We start from the raw sequence: 18,028 nt of genomic DNA, 5'->3' as shown, positions 1-18,028 counted from the left end.
CTTTGCTTTATTTTAATGGACTGCATTACTAAAAGAGCTATATTTTCCCACTTCTGCTTCTATTTCAAGTAAATCTCTAAAGAACATTTAAAGGCTATCTGCCCGTGTTTTCTTGAATTGATTACTTTTTTGAGTGAGCAGAACTTTCAGAAATTTTGTTTTGGGGAATCTTTTTTGCTTGCAATAATCCAGAGAAGATTTTTTTAATAACCATGACAGTTAATAGGACCACATTGAATATATGAATGTACCTAACTTACACTTTGTTACATAATACTACTTACACCTAGAACATATATTCCAATTTGCTTGAAAATGTTGATGGCAGATCAGCATGGATAGTTATACAAAAGGTTTGACAGTGTATCAAGTAAAAAGGAAATAATATAGAGCTTTTTGAATTATAGTGATTTCAGTGTATTGTGTGACCACTATAATACAAGATGCCTTGATGATGCCCTCAGCAATACAGATTACTAAATAATGAGCGTGATAAGAGTTGCCACAAGGAGGGCAAACCAGCCCAACATGGAGCTGGAGAAAGAAATGGATAAGTTTAAAGTGAAAGAAGGAATACTGAATGATGGGACAATGAGTGCGAAAGGAAGAGCGTTGGCAGATTTGATGGAAACAAGGAAAGTGGGAGAGTTGTGTGTGCAGAAAAACTAGATGGAAAGGAAATAATGCATGCTAATTGGTAGGAGACTTTGGAGGAGAAGAATGGAGAAGGGCTTTGGAAGATAGATTGGAGATAAACAGGAAGAAGACAGAATATTTAAGGTTTAATGATGATCAGGATTCAGATGTTAGCCTGCAGGAAGAGCTATTGAAAAAGTGGGTAAATTTAAATATCTAGGGTCATTGGTTGCCCAAGATGGAAAAATAGAAGGAGGGATAACTCATAGAGAGCAGTGTGGATGGAACAATTGGAAGAAAGTATCAGGAATATTATATGATCGAAGAATTAAGTTTAAGGTTAAAGGTAAGGTTTTTAAGACAGTGGCAAGACCAGCAATGATTTATGGAGCTGAGACATGGTAAAAGTAAAAGGAGTGCAGGATAAGAAGTTAGATGTGGCAGAAATAAAAATTTTGAGATGGATGTGTAGAGTTGCAAAAAAGGGAAGAATAACAAATGAGACAATCAGAGGTACAACAGAAGTGGGGAAAGATTTCCAACAATGTATAAGAAAATCTGTTGAAGTGTTATGTACATGTGATGAAGATAGACGATGAATATGTAGGCAAAAAAGGGATAGGAAAGGAAGTACATGGGAAGAGAAAACAAGGAAGACCAAAGCAGAGGTGGATGGATAAAGTAAAAGAACAACTGAAAGAAAAGGGCTTGAATGGCAAGGAGATGCAGGACTGAGTTGTTTGCAGAAGGATAATCAAGCACATTGACCCCATATAGAAGTGGGAAAAGATGAAGAGAAACAAGATGTTTAGTAGGAGTTGATTTTTTGATATTCACAGGGTCACAAGATCAGTTTATCATATCTTGGTATATAGCTTCAGTAAAGTAAAAGTATGTTGTTGCTGGGAGTGATAATTACAGAGAGAACAGTGCAATATTTGGAAGTGTTACGACCTGTAATATAGTAGGTTATTACTGCTCCAGCATTAGTGCTTTCCAGCATGTTTAGAGATGTGGTGTATTTTAATGGTTCATTCGGTAATGAAGAGGAGCGACTGCATTCATAGGTTCCAGTATTGTATTATCCATTGACTACGTACCATCATTTACTATGTTTGAATTGATATTGGGCTTGAAAAACATATGTGGAGTGACATGATGGCTTTTTCAGTAACCTTCTTGCTTTTCTTTTTTGGCTGTTATTGAATTCACTTATGGAAACACTCTCCAGATTCATATTTGGAAATTATTCTTATTCTACACATTTTGCCCACCTTAACAGTTTGTGGGTAAATTGCTTGTCAGAATGTGACATGAGACCCCATAGCCACATGTGTAGATTAATGTGAAAATAAAGCACATACTTGGCTGTTTTACCAACCATTGTTCTTTTTCTAGTACATAAATGCTATATCTAAACCCCCCTCCCCACCTCCTACCAATGCCACCATAGTATAGCTCACCAAACAAATTAGTCTAGGTTTGAAATGATTCTTAAAAGTATTTACAAATACAGTACGCCACATTAATCTGCACCTTTTCATTTGAAAAACCCCGCTCTTGGGGCATGTTATCTATGTGGCAAATTCATTCTTCCTAGTGAAATTATCTTACAGTATTTTATCATAATTAATATGAGACAAAACAAGGTATACTAATTGATCAAACATTTTTTAAGTTCATTTAGGGTCAAATGCTTTGATTGAATTATGTGATATTAGGTGGTTATGCAGCTGTCCAAAGTACTTTTATCTGTCACTTTAAACAAAGTGCTGGTTCTATAAGCAATTTCTTTGTGTCATTGTATTGATTATTTAGACAAAATAATGACTGTTTAATTTATCAGCTTTTTGTCTACAGTAGATATTTGCAATAATGTTGTCCCTCATCTTTATTTCTGTTCACTTCACAGATTATTATATTGCTGTGTGCTCGCCTGGACATTTTATTCACTTCATTAATACAAAACAAACAGATTACCCTTGTCATAACCTATATTTCTCAGGTATGTGTGGCAAGACTATAAGAGAAACACTGGGGTTTTTCTGTCGTTGCAAGTTTTATAAAAATAATAAAATAGAGTGTAACTTTGCCTCAAGTGCTCAATATTAACCTAATGGCAGCTTGCTGCTTTTCACAATAAGTAAATACTTACCAAAGCTTTTTTACCTTGCTTTTAGAAAATTCAGTTCACATGACTATCATGTAGTTTAGGCTTCTTCAACCTGCACAATATTTCATTCATTGCAATTGTAGAGAACTCTGTACTGATGATGCACATGCCTTGCTTGCTCAAATTGCTCCACATATTGACTTCAGCAGCACACTACTACTTCTATGTGCAAGTTAGAAACTTTGTCTAAAAAAACTGGAATAAATCCCTTTTCTTTCCTCTATGCTAAAATATATTTTAGATGGAATTTATTCATTCACAACATAATCATTTATTTTATCTGTACAAAGCATAATATAATTCATCTTACATTAAAAAAATAATACATTTCTCTAAAATTTAAAATCTATCAAGGGCAGAATCTTTTTTTGCAAAAAAGAAAAAAGTCATCATGCACCAGCTTCGCTAGATTATGTTTTTGGGATTGTCCCATACTAAGAACATTTTGGGGAAACATACTGTATTTGCTTCTTGCTCAGAAAGTGATAGCTTCATAATTATTTGGGCTAACAGCAGATAGGGAAAAATTATGAATGCTACAATAAATTTATCTTACACTTCTTTGCTTGTACACAGACTTACCTTGCTCAGCTGAAAGAATTCTAATCCATCTTCCTAAGCTTAATAAGTAAGCAGCATCTAATCTATACTAATAAAAGGCAAAGCCTTCACTGACTCACTCATCACTAATTCTCCAACTTCCCGTTCAGTTAGAAGGCTGAAATTGCAGGCTCATTCCTTACAGGTTACTTACAAAAGTTAAGCAGGTTTCATTTTGAAATTCTACGCGTAACGGTCATAACTGAATCCTACTTACGTACATATATACCTCCATAGCCTGCAGCTCGGTCGCCGTGTGAGGCGGCGTTGCATCCCCCATCCCCATGCCTCCCACGTAATTGGTTGCCTGCCCATATAAGGCCGTCCATCGCTCCGGTTTCTTTATTCCCTTCCTTGATTCGCCACAGTATTCATGTCTCCCTGCTGATAACTGCAGCCTTTTTATTTAATCCGCCGCTTCTCCGCTGTTTTATTGTTCATTTATTACGATTATAGTTATTGTGTAGGTATTTTAGACTTAGTTTACTGTTCAGGTACCCATTTCTTTTACCATTCCAACCGTACCCCCATTAACATGTCTATCGAGGTGATGACCATTGATCAAAGAACTGTCACTTACCGAGTGGTTTCCATGCCCGGAGATGCCGCCTGCCTTTCCCATTCTTTGTGTTACATATTGCACGGCCATATCAGGCTCACTCTTGATATCCAGAGGAACATTGTGTCTTATGTATTGAATGACTGGGGTAGGTTCAAGGTGTGGACTGATGACGGTACAGGAGATAATTATACTACACAGGAGCACTATAAGAGTGAAATGCTTAAGCCCTTCACCTATGGTTCTGCATGTGAGTTGATGGCTGCCGCTGAATTGTTTGGCTGTCGCTTTCAAGTGTACCAAAATGGCCAAATATTTTACACCTTTGGAGAACCGCCAATGCTTCTTAAACATCTTAGATTTACAGGTGACGATTTGAGTAGTGGACACTTTGATGTTTATGAATGTTTCAACTCTCAAAAGCTGGATGCGAACTTATCGATGAAACCGGTAGTATGCTTACAACGCTTGACAGATGCCGAATGTCACTTCAACACAACAAGTCGCAGGATACTAACGTAATTGAAACAAACAATGAAACTCAAACCGATTATGACAGCAGCAATCCAAACTGTGAGAAAACAGTAAAAAAGGAGGCATGTCAGACGTTGTGGTACATTTTCTGATGCAGTTAGACGGAAACAACTTTGTGATGCTGCCACCAAATACTCGCAGAAAAATCCACAAGTTAATAGACACTCTGTCGCTAAATACTCGCAGGCAAATCCACAAGTTCATAGGGACGCTGTCTCTAAATACTTGCAGGCAGAGCCACAAGTTAATAGAGACGCTGCCGCTAAATACTCGCAGGCAATTCCACAAGTTCATAAACACGCTGTCGCTAAATATTCGCAGGCAAATCCACAAGTTAATACTGGGAATGCCTGTTAAACATCTTAGATTCACGAGTACCGATTTGGGTAGTGAACACTTCGATGAATGAAACCTGTTATCTTTACAACGGTTGACAAACACGGAATGTAACTTGAACACAACACATCCTACAAATACGAACCTGATTGAAAGAAATAATGATAATCAAATCCTTGATGACAGCAACACTCATAACAGTGACATAACAATTACATTGACAATCATGTTACGTTATTTTTAAAATGTTTCCTTTTCTTTTTCATAACTTCTTTAACACACTACTTCTCCACTGCGAAGCACGGGTATTTTGCTAGTAATATATAAAACTAGAAAAAAATACCTCTGTGCAAATGTTCTTCTGAATTTGGCAAGAATTCATTACTGTTGTTTTAAGATTTTCTTCCCCTGTTCTGTTTTTTCTTTTGATGTTTTAATATACAGTGTATATGTTGAACTAAAGCAAAGACTTTTTTGTTTCATATATTGTATTGTCCTGCAGTGAGAAGAGCTGAGGTGTTAACGTTAAATCATAAATAACATTTATCTTAATTTTTTGGAGTGATGTAATGTAACTGTTGTAATTATGTTTTACTCATTGTAGTGTGATCTTTAAGCTCAGTAAATATAATAGCCACTAAAAAAAGTGAAATCAGTTCATTAGATTGTATTCTTTCATTTTTTTATAAATTAAAAAAAAACTATTGCACTGCTAACAGTTCATGTTATCACAAAGTGCATTTTAGAGTACTATCACTTACCTTTTAACTGAAAAATAGACTGCACATTTCCTTCCCCTTATGCTTTAAGTCCTTCCCATCTGATCTGTTTTGTATAAGTATGTACTGTAGCTGCAACTGGAATTCGAGACCTCTGATACTTTGCATGGTTTTGCTAAACATCCAAAAAAAGGTCAGGCTCACTAATCTTTCAACTTTTTTCTTTCCTTTTCTTTATCTGTAGGTCAAGATTCTGAAATTTGCTCACTAAGCTCTAAGAGCATCATAGTATCCACGCCTGATGCCACACTAATTGATGTACAGATGGGGAAGATATGGAAAGCCAGCTTAAGTCACTCTGCTCTGTTGGAGTTTTTGCATAGGAGTAAATTTGATAGTCATAAACTGGGTGCTTTGCACTGTGCTGTTGTATATCTGGCCCGAGAGGAAAATTTGGATGTGGAGGTGTGAAATAACCGTGTCATTTACCAATGATACCACTATTTTTTTGTTAACATTATTTAGAAGGAAAGCTAGTTAAGATGCCATATATTTTGTATTAATCAGAAACCATTTTCATTCTTCTTTCACAACTTTTCAGTTTCCACTATTGGTTTTCAATTTAAGCATGCCTTTCAGAGAAGTGTTGTCTTTCTCTGAACTTTAGCTTTACAAGGCAAATAGGCATAGTTTAAAAAAGTGCTTTGTGTTTCCTTTTTCATTGACCACATGTTTATAACAAGATGTAAAATTCAAAAAGTATACTTTAGATTTAGTGCCATCTTTCTTCTTGGGATGAAATTCGGTCAGGTTATAGCATACATTTAAACACACTTTGGATTCATTTACCCAAGCTCAAATCTAACGGTTGCAAGAAAATATGTGAACCCTTTGGAATTACCTGGATTCTTCTGCACGTATTACAAATTACTATTTTTATATTGCAAGTTGCCTCAAACCCATACTCCCAATCTTATCTACAATTAGTTTTTGGAGACGTCGTTAGCCATTAGGTTCACCGCTTTTTTTTCCTGGCCTGGATTATGAATGTTTAAACAGTGTGTTTAGTGTTGACAAAAGAAGTAGAATTGTTTGTTTGTTATTTGAACCTGAAAATACTGCTACTGATTCTGCAAATATTATTTATTTGGGAATATTTATTGGTGTGATTATACTGGAGCTTCTGAATAAGTTACTTCAGGCTGTGTGGTTGTTCTCTCCACCTGATGGAACTCCAGAAGACAGACTGTGCCTGAACAAGTTGTTCGGCAAGTTTTAGATTGAGGTCACACCTCTGTGTTCCTAGGTCATCCTGGTATTACAGAATCAACAGAATTCATCAAAAGCTATTTGTGGTGGTCAACAATGAATAAAGACATAAAGGATTTTATTTAAGCTTGTGAATTATATAACAGGTCCAGGACCCCATCTGGTGCCCATTTTGATTTATTACAACCTTCTTCACCCTCTGCTTGTTCTTAGAAGAACATTACTTTGGATTTTATAAATAACCATCCACCTTCAAAAGATCTAACTAATATTGTAGTTATAGTAGATTGTATTTCAAAGAAAGCTCATTTAATTTCACTAAATAAACATCCTTGTTTCTAATCGGTAAGTAGAAATATTTATCCATCTCTATTTTAAACTTCATGGACTTCTTAAATGTATTATTTCAGATTGTGGTTCTCAGTTTTGGAAAAAAAATAGTTTTGAAGTTGATATGGAGGTGAAACTCACTTTGGGAAAGTAATGAACAATATGAAAATTAGCCACTTATTGCTGACTTGAAAAGGGGAGAGTCACCTAGGTTTAAGATTGGGCAATAGGTGTGGCTGTCTTCTTGACACTTCTATCTAAGACTATCTATGTCCAACATACATAGTTTTCATTTTTGAATTAATTTAAACTGTGCTGATTTTTTTTATCATCTCTTTTTTTGTTTTTCACAATGCTGCTTCTTTGTGTTTTGGCAATGACACATGAATTCCATTACTGCAGTCATTAACATCAGTATCTCATCCAGTATAAATGTGGCAGCAAATTGACCATTTCATGTTATGTTTCTCTTTTGTATTGATCATTTCTTTGTTCTCTGCTTACTGAATGTCTTTTAAAATTCTATTCTAAAATGTTTCAGTGTTTGTGTTTTTCGTGATTTTGACCCTGCTTTCCTCTCATATTCACAAGAATCACTGGGCTTCTTTAACCATAATCCAGGTACTTCCAATGATTTCACAAACATTTTTCTTGTCTATACACTCTGATACTGATGCAAGATTAATGCCACTGTAGCTTCTCCTTTACCCTGTATCAAATATTTTCCCTTCTGAAATTTGTTATATTAGGTTTTGTTGCTTATTTGTGTCACATTTGAAACTGTGATCGTACTGACATTATTGAATCTTGCATTAATTTCCATGAAACTTGTGGATTTGCATTGCATTGTATTTGGTATTTCATGTGATTGTGCACTAAAGTAAAAAAAGTCTCAGATGGTTTCACTTATTCGTTTATTTTCTGAACTTTCTTAATTTAATTCACAGTCAATAAGGGCCACAGCATATTATGTCAGGATCTGGTGACAGACACTTATAAAATATGGAGTTGTCATCGGTCCATCTCTGGGATATCTGGAGAAAATTCACATACTGTAGGTATAGAGTGAGAATGGACAGGGTGTGCCTATGAAGATATTTAAACCCAAGAATTTGTAGCTATGAAAGTTTGGCATTATGCCACTGTTTCACCCCAAGCTTGGCTGTTTAGTTATTTAATATTATTGATGATTCTGTGAATTACCCCTTTTATGTTAACTGAAAATGTGTTTTGTAAAATGGAAATTATGTTGGTAGTAGAATGGCACTGACTTAATATATATTGATAATTTAGCTTAGTATGTGTTCATGTTTATAAATGGAATATGGTTCTGACCTTTTACTGTATCTATATTAGATTTGAAATCTATGTAAGTGTTGAGAGCTTGAACTTGGTGATGAGAACTATAAAAGAGAATAACAGGGCTAATTTTTTTTTTTTTCTGAAAATTTACTAAATCGTCAGTGACCACCTATGGTTATCGTGAACTGGAGAAAAAGCTCTTTTTGTGAAAATACATCCTTTTAACATTAGGGCAACCCTATGCAACTATTTTGTCATTGTTAAACCACCTGCAGTTCTGTCATAGTCACTGGCTAGCATTTAGGGATTTGTTTTGTGCTATACCTGGTTTGAATTATCATGCTGTCTATTACAGCACATACTCAAAACATGTTAATAAACGTGGTAGTTTTGAAAACTAAAATTAAACCACATTCTAACGAAACTTTCTTTGTGTCTAGATTATAAACTGGCTAACTGAGAAATGGACAAGTAATACAAATTTCAATCTTTATCAAGAATTTATATTGGGTAAGTTATGTTTTAGTACATTTTCCTGTTTCTTAATGTGAATTTATCATATTAAATAAACAAACATGTTTCTTCTGTATTTAAATACAGCTTCATTATACAGAAAAATACGTTCTGATTCATTCAGTTTAGACAAAATTCTTCCATATACTTCAGTGTCTGTTTGGGAAGAGGTAAGCCTTTTTTGTGCTGTACTTATTTATGTAATGGTGCATTGAAAAACAAATGCTGTATGTATTCTGATTGGTAATGCTGCTTTTAATTTGTATGTAATTTATTTGTTTGTTAGGAATGTTATGTAGTAATTTAAGCTAATAATACTATATTTTAATGAGAGACACAGTAGTAAGTTAGCACTACTGCCTCACAGTTTCAAAGACCTAATTTTTCTTATGTGGTCATGCTACTGTGTAGTTTTCATGTACCAAGTGCGTATGTTTTCCCTCCCACTTTCCACAGCTGTATCTTTTATCCTAATAGTTGACTTGTGTGACACCGTATGTATGAATATGTGTGTTGAATGCATGTATTTTGCATAGTGAATGGGCATACTATTTTGTAAATGTGATTACAGTTTAAGTTGCATTGGATGTTAGTATTATGTTGATAAATGAAGAATTGTTTAATTGTGTTGGTCATATTGGACTACCTTTAGAAAATATGGTGTTCTCTTCCTACTGATAATTATACTATATATTCCTTCTGCTTCAAGGTAGCAGAGACCTAAACTGATCTGGAATTTTAAACAGGAGCCAACCCTCAAAGGGGAGGTTCCTTCCCAACACATTATATGAATGTAAGAGTGAATCTATCAATATTTACAGTGTTTCTCTATATTAAAAACCTTTGAGGCCTTAAAAAAATACAATAATACAGAGTTTAACTAGCACAAAGAAATACTAATTGTATACAGTATGTTTCAACTCTGTCTTTGATGGATGTTTGTCATTTTTGTCTTCTTGGAGTATATATTCTTGTTTTACTGTATTAAGGATTAAGAAGCTGATCTATTACTTTTTATTTATTTTTGTCTAAAGGAAATCCCTGGAGTAAAGTGCTCATCTGATCTCTTGCCGCAACCAACCTTCTTGGACAGGGTATGCAGTTGTTTTTGTGTTTGTGTGGATGTGATATTATGAGTTTTTAATGTAATGCTAAATAAACAAACCTTTGGTGAGCTAAAGTTTGTTAGTGAGAGGTAATTTTGATTTCTTTTGAAATATTGATCACCAGCATTTTCTAATGATTGTACCTCTAAACTGAGATTGCCTATATAAAGCATTTTCTATATTACATTAATAATTTGCAGCAGGCATGGTTCAAATTAGCCATGTATGAATGTGATTACTCTATAATTGCATGTTAAATTTTGTAATGACTAAATAAAGACACTGACTAATACATTTACAAATTACATGATTGAAAACGAGGCTGCTTAAAAATGTAATTCGCACATAATTTGTGGGTGAAAGTGTTTATTTTGAATAAAGATGCAGACTTACTTGAGCAACCCTCAATGGAAAATTGTACTGGGGTTTAAAGTAAAGAAGACTTTTAATGGAAAATGTACCATATGCTCAGGTACTTTCTTTTCATGATAAAATGGCAGTTATTGGAGATGCTCTATTCTATACATAGAAAGTTTAACAAATGTCAAAAATACATTAATGTCTGGGGGCGCAGTGGTAGTGCTGCTGCCTCGCAGTAAGGAGACCTGGGTGTGTGCTTCCTGGGTCCTTCCTGCGTGTATTTTGCATGTTCTCCCCGTGTCTGCATAGCTTTCATCCGGGTGCTCCCATTTCATCCTGCAGTCCAAAGACATGCAGGTTAGGTGCAATTGGCGGCCCTAAATTGTCCCTAGTGTGTGCTTGGTGTGTGTGTGTGCCCTGCGGTGGGTTGTCGCCCTGCCCAGGGATTTGTTCTTGTCTTGCACCCTGTGCTGGCTGGGATTAGCTCCAGCAGACCCCTGTGACCCTGTGTTAGGATATAGTGGGTTGGGAAATGATTGACTGATTGACTGACTGACATCAATGTCTATAACAAATAATAAATGAAATTAGTGAATAAAATAAAATTTAATAATTAAGCAAAATATTCACTCATGCTATCTTCTATATTTAAATTATAATTTATCAGTACTATACTGAATTTAATAGAATCCCTTATCTTCCCTTCTGCATATTGTCTTGGTAATCTTTTATAAGCTTCAGCCAACAAATATAGTTTTGTAACTATCATAATTTATTGTTGATGCATAAATATTTTTAACTCTGCACATTTTCCACAGACAAGAAATCTGAAAGGATTTTGGGAAGAATTCAGATACAATGTGGAGGTCCTCAACTACTTTGACGCTGCCCCAAATCTAAGATACAACAATAGTTTAATCAGAGAAGAATGGAATAACCTCCTTGCTGAGATGGTAAAATAATTTGAAGAAAGCAATTTTCTTAATGAAAAAGTTTCCTTTTATTCTTTTATGGATTCTTTGTTCCTTGCAAATTGAAAAGGTAGCACTTAACATTCTTTGCCTCTGTTAGTTAACATTGTCTGAAATGCTTTTAGTTTTAATCACTACGTATTTTTTGTGTAACTGTGAAATTTTGTTTCAACTGTTTGTGCAGTCCATTTCTGGTTTTCGATTTAAAATCTAAAATTAATTTTAATGTATCAGTTAACTTCTTAATTACAATATTTTTTGTTCATTTTCTTGACTTACTCCAGTGAATCCAAAGCATCATGTGTTACTAATGCATATTTACACAGTTACACCAGGGTAAATTAAACTTGACAGCTGACCTGACTGATCATCTTTAGATTACAATAAGGGCCATATAATTATAGAGATAAAGCAAGCACAGACAGCATCTTAGCCTGCCGTGTAACCATTGTCCCAAGCAATTTAAGATGAATAAAAAAAAAAAGCAAACATTTAGATTGCAAAATTTTGATTGGAATAAATGGTATCATTTTTATCTTTAAGTGAGGTAAATAACTTCATCTTTAGATTTGGTAGTGCTCTTAATGAATAAATGATTGGTAAAGATGTAAAGAAGTATTTGTTATTGACTTACTAATGAAAGTAATTATAGAATGTTGCAATTTATGATATGTAAATAAAATCTGTAAGAATGACTAGTGTTAACTTTTTACACTTAATGCTTCACCCATAGTTTTTTTTTTTTTTTTTTTAATTTTTGTCTTGGTAAAAATTGAGTGTGCTATTTTTAAACAGTACTTATATACCCTGCTAGGTTCAGAATTTTTAATACAGCTTTGGAGAAAAAATATGTTAATGCTAGTGAGGAACAAGTTATAGGCACATTATTTTATGTAAGTTTTGATGTATTATGTGAATTTATTAACATACAGTTTTTAACAATTAGTTTTCAGTGCTGAACATTTATCATTTTATTTTCTTTTTTTAAATATGTGTTTTGTTGGATTGCATGGTTAGGTGATTTCATATCACGACTGTTTTAGGTTGATTCAGAGAAGTATGTTAATTTGAGCTTAAGGCCTTGTTCACACGGGCGTTAAAATCGAGCGTTTTTGCGTTCGTAGCGTCCGGTGAGCGGATCAAGCGCCAGTGTTTTCTACACGTAGGAGTCAATGAGAGTGTTCACACGGGCTTTGGTGACGGCGCTTGTCCGCAGCGCGCTTATACGGCATCAAAAACGTTGCATGCAGCTTTTTCTTGGCGTTCAAAACCTAACGAACGCAAGGAAACCGCTTCTAGTTCGTTTTCTGCGCGTTTATTTTTCGCTTCGGAGGACCGGATATATATAAGTTTACATGTTGTATATGAAAAAATATTAATATTTTTATGTTTTCATGTACAACATATATTTTCATATTGCTTATTTTATTTTATTGTCTCATGTAATTTGTAAACCATGAACCTATTAATTTATGTTCTAATATAATATTTGATAACGATTATGTAGGGGGGGCAATCCATGGCCGGGGCTGAGGGGCATTTCAGTGCATAACACCGGTGTAAGCGCACACTGACTACTGTTTCCTTACCTCAAAGTGACAAGTAGTCTCTCTTCGGGGCTAACACCAAGTCGCATATTGGTTGATCGGCGTGCAATGTGGCATTGCACCAGCTGCAGCAGACAATCAAAAGTGGAAACCGACATCCTACAGTAGTTAAAAAACTTGCGCAGAAATTTTCGCATTTCTTCATAAAGCACAAAAAACTTCCTTTAACCCAGGGTTCTCAAATAGTGGGGCGCGCCCCCGTGGCTCCGTCAAGGAGGTCACGTTTGACCTCGGGGAACATGCTTTTTTATTTTTCTTTAAAATTTTTTTTGAATTTAGAATGCACTTTAAATCTTTTCTGTTACATTTAATAAAGCTATTCTTTGTTGTAAATTGATTCATATTTCTTTCTTTTTTATTCTCTTATACGTTAATAAGGATACAGTGTTATGCAGTGGTGTACTTATAACAATTTTAAAGACAAATGATACTATTTATAGTCGTGCGGGGGGCGCGAGATGTTTTCTTCTTCTTAGGGGGGGCATGACAGAAAATAATTGAGAAGCACTGCTTTAACCCGACGTTGTGCAGTCAGAGGATGAACCCAGTAGCGGCGATTTTTCTCTCCCTACGCCAGATTACGAGTATTTTTAAAACAAGAAGATTAATATCTAACATAGCAAAATGGTCCATATTGAAAGGAGGCACCTCAGATAAAATGACAAGGGCTTTCATATCCAGTTCCCGACACTGCCTCCACAGGTTAACACACAAACTACAATTTGGGCTGCAGGCTGGCGTTAGACAGAGACAAACGAACGCCGGTGTAGAAGTCAATCGATCGCCACCACAAAATGCAACATAAACGTCTAGGACGTTCAGAGCAAGTTCGTTTATCCAAAAACCTAACGCCCGTGTGAACAAGGCCTAAAGGTTTCCCCAAATGCTTGGAAGGATTTCTGCTTAATTCAAAGTCATAGGATAAAGTAGTACAATGTGAATGCGAATTAGTCTGGTCTGTTGGCTCATTCTTTATAAGTACTTGCAGCAAATACCACTGGGCAACAACATTTTGTCATTTTAGAAACTGAAATCAGGCCACATAAATGCATGCAAAATTTGGAAAACTAATGAATGACACATGGAGTATTTCTTCTATATTTCATGCAGTAAATATGTTTTTCTTAACTTTGCTTTATAGACAGTAACAGCCTTTTAGCAAAACTACTTGATATAGTGTAATTGAATATTTATGTGGCTTCTTGTTTTCTTGGATTTTTTTAACATGCATTCAGAGTTCTGAGGAGTCAAAATCATCCAGTCACTTACGACACTTTTTGGAAAACACTAAAAAGTAAGTAAGGAATGTTTGGGAGAGTAATAATGTTAAGAGCTATCTGAATGCTAGGTTGAGCAATGTTTGACTTCAGTCAGTCAAATGCCATTTTACACTAAAACTTTGACATACTGATTTCATACCAGTGCCATTGACATACTATATACCAGGTGTGGCCAACTCCGATCCGGGAGAGCCACAGTGGCTACAGATTTTCATTCTATTTTCTTAATTAGTGACTGATGTTTGCTACAAATTAACTTCATTTAATTTATTTGCGATTGAACACTCAGATCTTTTAAATCAGGGCTGAGCAGTGTTGGTCCTGGAGGGCTGCAGTGACTTCAGGTTTTTGTTCCAACCCAATTGCTTCATAAGAAATTATGCATTGGTGATGAAGCACTTATTACTAAAGTGACAAGTTCTGCTTCATTTTAGTTGTCTCACTTGTTAAGATTTTGAACCCTTATTTGCTTATTTTAGTCTTTTACAGTTATATTCATTACTTTAACTGCTCCTTATTAGCAATAAGATGCAAATTACAAATGAACCAGCAGTTGAACATCTAGCTTGTCTCCCTTTACACCTATGTGTATTCATCATTCACTATTTGCTTTAATTATGTACTCGGAAGGAAACTGAACAGGAAGTGAAAAATTGAAAATTACTCCTCCTTTTTAAGCTTCAAACCACTTGGATGATATGTATATAATTAGAAAGGAAAAAAAAATCTGTGATTTAAGAATGAACTTACATGGTAGAGTTAAAACACTAACAAGCCATGAATGCAATGGTGAGGATTGGCTTCTGCAGTAATTAAGCAATTGGGCTGGAACAAAATCTTGCAGCCACTGCGGCTCTCCATGGTCAGAATTTGCCACCCTAGCTCTGTATGACAGTTTTTCTTTAATGTTAAAAAGAGATTGTGAAATTGATTGAATTTCATACATTAGTAAATACTTTTAACTGTAAATACTATGGCAGCTCTCTTCATGATACTGCATACATTTATTTCTATAGCACACTTATATGCTAATGATGTAGCTCAAAGTGCTTTACAAGATGTGAAAGAAGCAGTTACATACAAAGAAAACAAATTAAAATTAGATAATAATAATAATGCTTAAATAATATACAAAAATAAATAATGCAAACATACATAAGTTAATTAAGAGAAATAATCCTTCAGTATATAGTTGTTTTTTTAAGTCCCTAAATCACAGCCTCATGATAAGGTTATTTGGCTAGAGTGGACAAGCTAGAGAAAAAAATAAAATAAAAACATAGTCTGTAGGGGTTCCAGTCCAAATGCAGCTCCCACTGGACATTTTGCCTAACATGCATGTCCTTAAGTAGTTTTTTATTGTTTGTTTAGGGGATTCAATGCAGTGGGTCCCATGAAAGTTTGGGGTATCCACTTTCATTTAAACATTTAAAAATCACTGGCAGCTGTACAGGACTTTGATCTGGTTTTTGTGGTAGAAAACACTATCACAGAAGAACCAGAAAAGAAAAAAGTAAATACATATGAACGAAGAAAAACTAGAATACACAAAAAATCATAAAATATGTTACTATATATTAAACACACATACAGTGCACACATGCAAATGTGCCTTTATATACATATATGTACAGGTTAAGTATCACTAATCTGAAATGCTTGGGACCAGAAGTGTTTCAGATTTTGGAATATTTGCATTTACATAATGACATATGTTCAGGATACACATGATTAAGTAGGGAAAAGCAGCCAAATCAGCTAAATGATGACGTGTAATATTTCATATAACCGAACCATTATTAGAATGAGCCTCAAAAGAGATGAATATGACACACACACACACAAGGGGAACACAGCCAAAAACCTTATCTAAGTCAACAAAACATGTAGAACAATTAGGCATACTCCCATTCCACCTCCAGGATCTTCTTGAGGGTAAAGAGCTAGTCCATTGTTCCATGGCCTGGATGGGAAACAACATTGCTCCTCCTGGGTCAGGGGTTTCACAACTGGGTGGTGTCTCTTTTCCAGTACCGTGGCCTAATGTTTCCCCATAGACCCTCCATAATAATTTGATCACACCTCCCAGTCACCCTTTTTAAAAATGGGGACCACCACCTTGATCTGCAACTCCAGGGGCACAGTTCCTGACAACCATGCAATGTTGAAAAGGCATTTCAGCCATGACAGCCCAAAAGTGTGTAGAGCCTTCAACATTTCATGGCAGATCTCTTCTGCTTCTTCGGCTTTGCCACTGTGAAGCTGCATAACTACCTCAGTGACCAACCTCAGGGAAATGGACATTGATCTCCCATCAGCTTCTGGCTCTGCCTCCCCCACAGAGAGCATGTCCATCAGGTCCAGGAGCTCCTGAAAGTGTCCCTTCCACCACCAGACTACATTCTCAGTCCGGTTCAGCATTTTTCCACCCTTAGCTGAGAACAACCTGGGTGAAACCCTGATTTCCCTTTCTGAATCCCCTGATGGTTTTCTAGAACCTTTTTGAGCTTAATTAATAGTGACTGTCCGTGGACTCTGTGAACTCTGCAGCCTTTTTAACCTGTTGGTACCTTTCTGCTGCTTTGGGGGTCTCCCATGCTAACCACACACAGTATGAAAGAGTCCTTAAGCCTGATGGTACCTTAGTGGTGGAGAGCTTTCTGTGCCCCTGTGACTATGTGATCTATGTTGTTTGGAGAAGAAGCTCCTGGTAGAACAATCCCAAGGTAAATTGTTCCTAGATGTGGGGTCAAACAAAGAACAATTCACAGCCCCTGGTGATGCAGAATCATAAATATAAAAGTTTGCTTGTCGACTAGGTTTACCATGAGGCCCAGTTGAGCATAGCCCAAAATCATGACGTGGGACTACCCTCTTGTGGACCATCTGCCTGCAGAAGGAATACAGACCAAGTCCAATGCGACCAGTGTGTTGGTTGAAGGTAGAGGTCTTCATGAACTGCAAACTAGAAACATAAACAGATTCTTCATGGGGGATCTCTCCTGGGAGGAAGAAGCCAGAGTACTGTAGGTGGTTTGGTTCTGAAACCAAACCTCTTGAAAGAGGTTGGACTCTTTTTTAATCTGGAGCTACCCAGGAGGAAAAGCATTGGGTAGGAGTGGGCTACTTTTTGAGCCCATTCCTAGTCCATGCCATGTTGGAGTTTGTCCTGAAGAACCAGAGAGCAGCCTCTGTGCAGTTGAAAGTCACGGAAGGAAGGACTCTCACTGCCATATGTGTTTTTACACCAAATGTTGATTTTGAGTACCGGAACTTCTTTGAGTGCGTAGTGGGAATTCTAGAAAGGGTCTTAGCTGGGGACTTCACTTTAATGCGGGGCGAGTTCAACTTCAACCCCGCCATGATTAATGATGGAGAAGCCTGGAAAGGGGTGATAGGAAATGGCTTGCCATGATCTAAATCTGAGTGGTGTTTTGCTACTAGACTTATGTGTTAGGCATGGTTTGTTCTTGACAAAGACCATGTTCTAACATAAGGTGACTCATAAGTGTACTTTGTACCACAGCACCTTAGGCCAAAGATCTGTGATGATTTATAATTGTATCATTGGATTTGAAGCCGTATGTTCTGGACATTTGGGTGAAGAGAGGGTCCAAGCTGTTGACATGGCAAGGGAAATGTTTTATCATAGGCAATTAAAATAAAGAGCTTATACTGTGAAATGCTAGAAGATAGTACTTTATTTGTCCAATTGGGAAATGCGGATTTACAT

General features: G+C 35.9%; 1 protein-coding gene across 2 annotated transcripts in view; it reads left to right on the top strand.

Moving 5' to 3' along the window:
• LOC120533917 (gamma-secretase activating protein) overlaps positions 1-18,028 on the top strand; it is a 156,685-nt gene that overhangs the window by 77,716 nt on the left and 60,941 nt on the right. For both annotated transcript variants that reach the window (XM_039761032.1, XM_039761030.1), the window contains 7 exons: positions 2,549-2,641; positions 5,802-6,022; positions 8,899-8,968; positions 9,059-9,141; positions 10,006-10,065; positions 11,256-11,390; positions 14,251-14,309. In XM_039761032.1, coding sequence (XP_039616966.1) covers positions 2,549-2,641; positions 5,802-6,022; positions 8,899-8,968; positions 9,059-9,141; positions 10,006-10,065; positions 11,256-11,390; positions 14,251-14,309 — 721 coding nt within the window. The remainder of the gene's footprint in view (positions 1-2,548; positions 2,642-5,801; positions 6,023-8,898; positions 8,969-9,058; positions 9,142-10,005; positions 10,066-11,255; positions 11,391-14,250; positions 14,310-18,028) is intronic.

This window comes from Polypterus senegalus, chromosome 8 (genome assembly GCF_016835505.1).
Source record: "Polypterus senegalus isolate Bchr_013 chromosome 8, ASM1683550v1, whole genome shotgun sequence".
NCBI lineage: Eukaryota > Metazoa > Chordata > Cladistia > Polypteriformes > Polypteridae > Polypterus > Polypterus senegalus.
The sequence above is the reverse complement of the archived record's forward strand: the minus strand, read 5'-3'. Positions and strand labels throughout refer to the sequence as shown.